General features: G+C 32.9%; 1 protein-coding gene across 1 annotated transcript; it reads right to left on the bottom strand.

Annotated features, from left to right (window-relative positions):
* Nucleotides 1-6,093: 6,093 nt before the first annotated feature.
* Nucleotides 6,094-7,636, bottom strand: LOC132750051 (uncharacterized; the record flags this gene model as incomplete). Its single annotated transcript, XM_060739992.1, has 4 exons — nucleotides 6,094-6,337; nucleotides 6,615-6,728; nucleotides 6,970-7,008; nucleotides 7,619-7,636. Coding segments are annotated over 4 exons (354 nt in total), but the record flags the coding sequence as incomplete, so codon positions are not given.
* Between the last annotated feature and the right edge of the window lie 1,580 nt (nucleotides 7,637-9,216).

Here is a 9,216-nt window from a genome sequence, read left to right as displayed (position 1 = left end):
CAAGCAACGTTTCATTGTATACATCATCGTCACAGAAATAAGCATCACACTGTCCATATATATTCCAGTCTAAAATATCAAAACAATGACATCTTTTAGTTTTTGAAGAGTCACGCTTGTTATCATTTTCATGGCCATTGCGAATATCGTCCTTAACAAAATAAGTATGACTAGCATTTGATTTATTATTTTTTATGAAACCATTCAGAGCTTCATACTCGGCTTTCCAGTCAGGATTTTCGTTGTAGGGATCAACCAACTCGTCATTTGTGTTAATATAGTCTTTTTCTTTAATCTCTAGAAGTTCATTTTTCTTTTCGTTTTCATATCCATTCATTTCTGATTGGCAATTCCTAAGTCCCCGCAGCTGTGTTTTTTAACAGTCTGTAATTATGTCAAAATAGCAATTTAATTCCTTCCAATGAAACTCTCATCAATATTCCTTTTGAAAACGAAACGGATAGGAAGATAGCGTTGAGTCTGTATTATTTTTATATCATGTGTCAAATAGTACAAAGTTCTTTACATGATATAGTTTTATCGCATTACAACCTCGAATTGCTCAATGAACACAATAAAAAAAGATATATTTAACATTTTATCAGAGTGTCAATAATATTTATATAAACTTTAAAGTTTGTTGCACATAAAACACAACGGTGTAAAATAGATTAATATTTGTCGATCAGCCAATATTTGGCTAGTTTACGGGTATATTGTATAATGATAATAATGTTGGAATGTATACATATGTTTAACAAACTGTGCTTCTGTTTAACGTTTATTAGTTGATCAAGTACTGTGCCGCTATGATAATGTGAGAGTGACGTTACATTTTCTGTGTACACAAAAGTTTACAGTCTTTGTCTGAATAGGTAAAACAGCGTTTTTGGAAGCGAATATAGTACTAGATAAGCTATAGAATTTTAATTGTCTTGATGGCAAAGTCGGTAAAGTCATTGGGAGGCAATACAAATTATAAATTTTCACGAGTTCGAGCCTAACACGTTGTTTAACGCTTTTCCTTTTTTTTTTCCTTTTTTCAATCTTTCTAAAGATGCAAATGAATTATAAAAAAATGGTAGTTTTTTTTATAATATCTAATAATTTAAATATGCAGGTAATAATAAGTTTAACCTGAATAGTGTGAAGTATACAGTAGTCATAATACTTGTGCAGTGCACGAGTATTTCGTGCCAACTGAAATATTGTTGAAACAGATTGTATACGAGGGATGATCAAAAATTAACCGGACTGTGGCTGTCAGTTGAACAATTTTCAACCTATCACTTATTGTTATATATCACAATTAATCGGAAAGCAATACCTATAAACTGATATCATGTATAATGTGATAACGCAAATAGCTTGTCGGTAACAGCGAATCTAAAAACCATGGTAACGCATACCCGGCGCAGTGCGTAAAGTTGCGCCGACGGCATGCGCTGTATGATACGTATATATTACAATATGGCATATTTAGATTTCAAAGTTCACTAAAACGTCATGCATCATGTCTATGACGTTGTCAGAAAAAATGACGTCATTTGAACAACATTTGCCGTTACAGTCACAATTTCAATATCGCTTGTGGCAATACGGTTTCTGTTCAAAATGGCGTCGTTAGAACGCCTTGAAATAAGATCAATAATAAAATTTTGTCAAGAGGAAGGCGAAACACCATCTAAAACTTACAAAAGGATATTGGGTATCAAGGGAAAAGCCTCAGTAAGCCGCACACTAGTTTTCGACTGGCACAAAAGATTCAGAGAGGGTATGACAGAGATATCGGACAAGGAAGGACGAGGAAGAAAGAAGAAAATTACAGAGACGTTGGTGACGTCAATCGCCGCGACGTTAGAAAAAGACAGGCGATTGACTGTGCGGACTTTATCTGCAATGTTTGGCACAAGCTATGGGACGGTGCAGTCCATTTTAACTAAGGATTTAAAGATGAGAAAGGTTAGCACATTAGTATATTTTATTTTTCGAATGAAATTGTTAAAAACAAAATTGATTTTTTTATTTCTGTCAATGTTTTTATGTTAGCATTTTGTTAAATGTTTACAAGCCACGTTCAAAATCGGGATTGCGTGATATTTGGTTCAATAATATAAGAATTTTGGTCTTAGGCGCATGTTAATATTCTTTTACTTTCCCGTATGTATGATACATTATTATTCAGCAAAACAAAATTATAAAACATATCATAACTTTTTGCAGGTACACGCACGCTGGGTCCCGAGACTACTTCAAGACCACGAGAAGGCTCGCCGAGTACAAGATTCCCGGGAGTTTCTGCGCCGGGTAAATCGAGAGGGTGATGATTTTTTAGGTCGCATAATTACAACAGACGAAACCTGGTTGTGGTTTTATGATCCGGAAACCAAGTCGCAGTCAGCTGTTTGGAAGAGGAGTACTTCACCACCACCAAAGAAGGCCCGCGTGTCAAAAAGCGGCGGGAAATACATGTTCATTATGTTTGCAGATATGCACGGAATGATCCTACAACACGCCGTCCCGAAGAATACCACTGTTAACGCTGAATATTTTTGCAAGGTTTGTTAATTTATCGTATTAAAAATACATTACATTACATCAATGATAAATGCAGGGTATTTTATCATGTCTTTAAATTTAAATTATAAATGTAAATAAGTATTGTTTAACAAAATGCGTAAATCTTGCTAATATATACTTTTATATTCCGAAGAAAAGAAATGTAAACTGATAAATAGAATATTTTAAAATACATAAATTACATATAAATTACAATCGTATAAAATAAATCACAATTCACGGCTGGTGTAAAATGTATTTTACTTAATGAATAAAAAATGAATGTATCATTCTGCAGGTGCTCAGACGTGATCTCGTACATGCTCTTGAGAAGAAGCGACCCGGTGTGCCACTCGAACATTTCATCCTACATATGGATAACGCATCCTCCCATACAGCCGCAGCTACCGACCTAGAAGTAGCCGTGTTAGGTTTCGGTAGAATTGCTCACCCACCTTACTCGCCAGATCTCGCTCCTTTCGACTTCGCAATTTTTCCTGTAATTAAATCACATTTGAAAGGACAGAAGTTCACGTCGTTACACGAGCTCTCTACCGCCACCCAGACTATAACTAGGCAGTACGACACCACCTGGTACAAAGATATTTATAAACAATGGGTCCATCGGCATCAACGATGTGTGGAACACGCAGGGGCGTACTTTGAGAAGGAGTAAGAAGTTGCGTAAAAGATACTAAACTCATGACGTCGTTAACGTCAAACTTTTGTAATATCCGGTGCGCCGGATCACTGTTCATGTAAATGCTACAGAGAGCATAACTTTGTTAATTGTTAATGTTTTTTATTAATTATTTTTGTATCATGTAGCGGATAGATTCCGCCTTATGTTGTGATTTTCAATTATGAAATATATTAAAACGTTAATGAATCATATACAAAGTCCGGTTAATTTTTGATCATCCCTCGTATATGTATTCATTCCGTTTAGTATTCAGGATAAGGTTGTACAAATTTGCTAGATATTACTTTGGAATCAAAAAATGTGAAATGAGAAATTATTACAACAATTAATGTCAAGAACAATATTACATATTCGTATTTGATTGTTTATATATAGAAATTAGTTTCGAGAAAAAAAGTACAATCCGAAACAGTCTTGCATTGATATTTTACAAACAGATTAACTGATAACGTTACCAACTGCGTTACGCTAACAGTTGATTAATTTGTCGATATTTTAATATATATCGGTAAAGATAATAAACACAACATGATAACTGTTTTACACCGTAATAGTGGACTTGTCCACTGCGTCACTAAATAATTATCCTATACGGACAGTACTACAACGTTGTGTTTGCTACATTTATGTAGAATAATAACAATAATGACGTCATAGACATCAACGTATAAGAAAGCGCCATTTATGTACAATGTAGCGCGGGAAAGTATATACTAATAGGAGGCGTGGACGATAACTTGCACTTTAATTTTCCTGAACCGTCCATGAGCAGGCACACAATCAAGCCGAGCCTCCAACATTTGCAAATTTGCCGTGTTTGGCTTTCTTTGGGAATTCTGCTTTTTCTCTTTTTTTAACTAATAAGAAAATTATGTCAAATTTTACTCATAATGAATACAATCAATTAACAAATATAGGAATCATACCCCTATAGAATTGCCATTGCATACTATATACAGTATTCCTGTGCATTGGGAGAAAGTTGACAGATGCGAACTTAAAGGATGCCTTTAGGGCAAGTCTGATGAAATATTACTAAGTTCGAATCAACTGACAATGGTCAAAAACACCGGTGATCGATAGGCGTATATAATGATAATATATTTTGAGAAACATCATAAAATTAATGAAAATAATAAATTTTGTGGGTGGAAAATCGCAAGTTTCTTCCTCTCAATATACAGATTCTTGGATCGAATCTTGATCATGTAATTGTTAACGACTATTTTTCTATTTTTTTGATAATCCTATTAGGTAAATAAATAATGAAATGGTTACAACTATATGTTTGTGTTTTGTGCGTTTGTTAACGAAACAAATTATCAATTTTTGAGTGCATTGTTGAACGTCGAGTTCACATGTGCAGGACTATAATCACAAATTTCAATATGCCTGAGTGATTAATTACAAAGCACTTGTACACTAAACCATCCATTATTTTACTATAAGCAAGAAAAATTAATTTCCCTTTGCATTCTAGCATGCCAATAAAAAAAGAAAAAAAAAGAAGAGATAAATATGTTGAACTACACTAAGCGTACATGGAAGTAATTTTACTGGCGTCATTTGGTTTGTAACGGCAGGAAATTTATATTAATTTTTGTAAGTTTTGTGTTATAATACGCCTTGTCATAATTCACTGACAGTTTAGCCACTCTTTAGCTAGGCCTGTTCTGAAATACATATTTACTAAAATGTTTATGAAAACTACAAAAGGATTTTCAAAGATTCGAATTTAGCCATCGTCGGTTACCCACGGTATATATTCCGTACATGTATACTAGATAATGTAGTATGTACGGAATATATACCGTGGGTAACCGACAATAGAATTTAGCCTACTAGGTCACAACTTCGTAACTTCTTCATACTTACCACTAGGCCATCGAGAAATAATAATTGATTTAATATCGAGATCGATACTATCAATAAAATCTTTAACATTAATCATAATAAGTTACGTAAACTAACAAAACACCTCCAGAAAAGTCTAAGGTCAATATTGCCAAACAATACTTGCTTAATTAATAGTGATAGCAGTTTCTTGACAATATTGCTTAGCAAGTTTGCTTCATATATGATGGTTTTGTGTGAATAAACTGTTACTCAACATAGTGTTCATAGTGTTCTTTTCTTTATACTTTCTCATATTCATGATATTACAATCATTTTTCTATCCGGCGACTTGATGCTTTAGCATCAAAATCTCTACTTGTATATTGTTTTGAAAATATTTTCCCTATCCACACAATCTTAGTTTTATCGAAATTAACATTAAGTGACGATAAGTGTGCAACGTCTGATAAGATTTTCAAAGATTTATTTGATGACTCACTTGATAGGTCTAAAATCATTGTCGTGTCATCTGCAAATTGTGACAATTAATGTTCCACAATGTTAATGTTTATTCCTTTAATAATTTTGTCATCTTTAATTCTTAGGCCTGAACTTTAGCACACAATATGAAGATAAAATATGACAAAGAATCTCCTGTTCGGCAGCCTCTACCTTTATTTTACAAAAAAGTAAAAAAAAAACATACGGTAATTCAAATAGACGTTTACATGAATAAACAGTTAAATAGGCATTTTATACGAAATAAATAGAAAATTTAAAATTTCCATATTTCCATTGGACGAAAAGGTAGGGCAAAGACTAATGTATATTTGTATTTTTTGCATTAATTACTTTGTCAGAATACAAAATGCCATATAATTCAAAAGATCCTTTCCTTTATCCTTTTCCAGTTTGAGCAAAAAGACTGAAAATTCTTTAAATTTATGCCATTTTTATGGCAAAACTCAAGGTAAAACAGATAAGATAAGAGAAACTCTGTTTGATAACAGACCGCCCGTATAGCTTTATTCTATATTTTATGCTTAGCCGAACATTTTAGTGACAATGACCAAAGATACCATGTGATTCACAGTTAAGAGTAGGGGCACATGGACAGACCTCGTGCGTGTTTGTGTTCACATGAGAATGGTAACAGAACTCCCCTTGCTGTCTGAACGGTTTGCAAGCAATCTGGTATGCTGGTTTTGGTCCAGTGTATTCAGGAATATATACAAGACCCTGAAAAAACAAAAATACTGTATCATTAATTTCATCACCTTAATTTAGAAAATTACAGACTTCTTTAACATGTGTTGGGCATGAGAGATAAAGCACTTTTAAAAAATCTCTCATGAACAGACTCAATAAAACGAGTCTGCAATGATCTTTACAATACCTTTGTTAATTGCATCCAAAGGATCACACCTTTCCAAATTAAATCTTGGCTATACATTACACAAGTGTTTTAAATTTAGGATAGATAAAGAAATAAAATTAATAAAGTTTGAATATTTACCTCTTTAACGCAGCATTTTCCGGTTGGGCATGTCGAGTCATCACCAGGGGTACAATTATCTACAATTTCTACTAGTGTGCCATTGATTGTCGTAAGGCTCCCAGATGCCGTGTGCTGTTTGAAGAAAAAAAAGGCAATTCACAAGAAAACCTATTTCTTAACTAACATAATGAGAATAAAGTTAATGACTGTTTGATCTAATATAGCTGCAATCTCATTGGTCCAAACAGTAGTATAAAATCATATCAATTTGATTTCACTGGTTGTGATATTATATTCACTGGCTGAATTTCTCCAATGTTAAAATATAATCAGGTTATTATTTAATGATCATACAGCAAAGACTATTAATTACTTGATGTTGTATCATATTCACCGGTGGACTTGTTTTTTCCTATATAAAAAAGAATCAGAATTGTAGTCAATATTCAAACAGCATAGACTATTAACTACGCATGTGAATAAGAATAAAAATTAATTGTTGCATTATTTTTTTTTTGGCAAAGTTCTCGACATCAATCGAAGTGTTTCACAATAATTGTTACAGGTGACACCGTAGTGATAGGTTCATTGCTTACTTTTGTTTACGCATCGTTCCCATTAAATGTCTGATGTCATCGTTAAGGTGTGCTAGAATTATAACAATTCAACGCTTTGGTTTGGATAATCCTTATAAAGCTTCATTTGTTTGCTATGCTGATCATAATTGACGAATGATCCATTGACTATGATGTGATATTCACCCGTAAAATTTATGTTGACCACGGCTATGAATGTCACATCATATTCAATGACTCATTCGTCTATAATTGTATAATATTCACCAACAAACTTGTTTCCGTAATGTCCAAATTCAAGGGAATATCATATTAATGTGACACTATTTATACCTATCTGTATAACCGTATATTTGAACTTAATAACTCAGCAATTGTAAGAAAACTTTCTCTCAATAGTAGAACAAAATGTAAAATACCGTTAAATATAAAAAAATATGCACTTACTGTCAGTACAAGAAGCACCTGTAATATAAATATAACGCGAGAAAACATGACTTTTTGTACAATATCCAGTACATTAATACTGCGATCTAACTTATATACCGGCTTCTTATCAGTTGCCAAATTAATGGTGCCATTAGGTCTCAAATTGTATGACAAAAGTCATGAAATTGTAAAAATAGAAATACATCAATAAAACTTATTAAACAAACCACTGATCAACCTCTTATGTATTTCTTATCTTAGAAATAATAATAGAAGCGTTATTCAATTTATAGTAAGGTCTTTGTTACAGTATCAATTCTTTCAAAATTATGCGTTAACTTTATTTAGATATAATGAAAACGATATATTATAATATTTCCTTTACATTGAGAACGATGAGTATATTGTCTATGAGTTTAGTTTGATAACAGCAATAACACAAGTTTGAACGAACACATTTGCTATTGTTAATATCATTACAAGAAATAAATTGAACCGCCTCCGTGGTCGAGTGGTTAGAGTCGATGACTTCTAATCCAGTTACCTCTCTGGCGTGGGTTCGATCCCCGGGAGATGCTTTGGTAGTTTAGCGCGGAGGAAGGTAGTCTTGTACTGGTGTAACTCTCCAGGAACGATGGTTAGGAAACTACCTGCCTATATGACTAAAATACTGTTGGGAAAAGGCGTAAAATGAAAAAAAACAACAAACAAAAAAGAAATAAATTGCACATTCACATGTCATAAAAAACATCTTAATGTAAAAATAAAATTTTATCCCAATTAAAATGGCGTCATATTCTTAATTCAAGAAAATAAGTCTTATATCAATAAGCATCTTTGCGTACAAACTATCATGATAATAGAATAACATCAATATGTTAGAATATCAAACGACGCAAAAGACGAACTGGCAGATATTCCCTTCCATAGTATTCTATTGTCTAGTCGGTTGGTGTTTTGCTTATTTTCCCGATGTTCCTGCGAATATTTGATCTCTTTTAATATAGAATATCCAATCCCTGCTCAATCCCAAAGTCTGAAGGAGTTGCCATTGCATGTTTTGGTGCGTGAAAAGAATTGCATAAGCATTTTCTTTTTATTCTATGTTTGCATGTCGTAATCATATCACTGTCTGGTAATAAGTATAAGAAATATTGTTTATAAATCACATGCTTGTACTGATTACACTGCCAAAGCGGATAATCATTTGACAATCTCAAATTTTCGGTCCTTTTTATCCACCTTCGGATATTTTATGTTTGTTAGGTTTTTGTCCCACTAACAAAAAACAACCTCTATGGAGTTTTTTATTTTTATTATTATTTCTTTTTTGTTGTCACGAATATTGGTAAACTATTTTGAATCTAAACTCAATTCGAGATGATTGTGGATAATCGTTGAGGTGTTTCGGTGAGTCATTTGATAATGTCTTCTGCAAGGAAGTACAGATTTTTTAAACAGTTTCTTAAATGCTCATATACAAAACTGACAATTTTAATTTTTGTGTCATCATAATAGTACAGTTTACTGAAAATATAATTAAAAAACACGGGGTTTTCCTAAATAGTTTAAGATCATTAGATCAGGTACATGTAAATGCTAGTCAGCAGAAAATG

Source organism: Ruditapes philippinarum, unplaced genomic scaffold (genome assembly GCF_026571515.1).
Source record: "Ruditapes philippinarum isolate M1 unplaced genomic scaffold, ASM2657151v2 ctg23779_1_1_1_1, whole genome shotgun sequence".
Lineage (NCBI taxonomy): Eukaryota > Metazoa > Mollusca > Bivalvia > Venerida > Veneridae > Ruditapes > Ruditapes philippinarum.
This window is presented reverse-complemented; position numbering and strand designations above follow the sequence as displayed.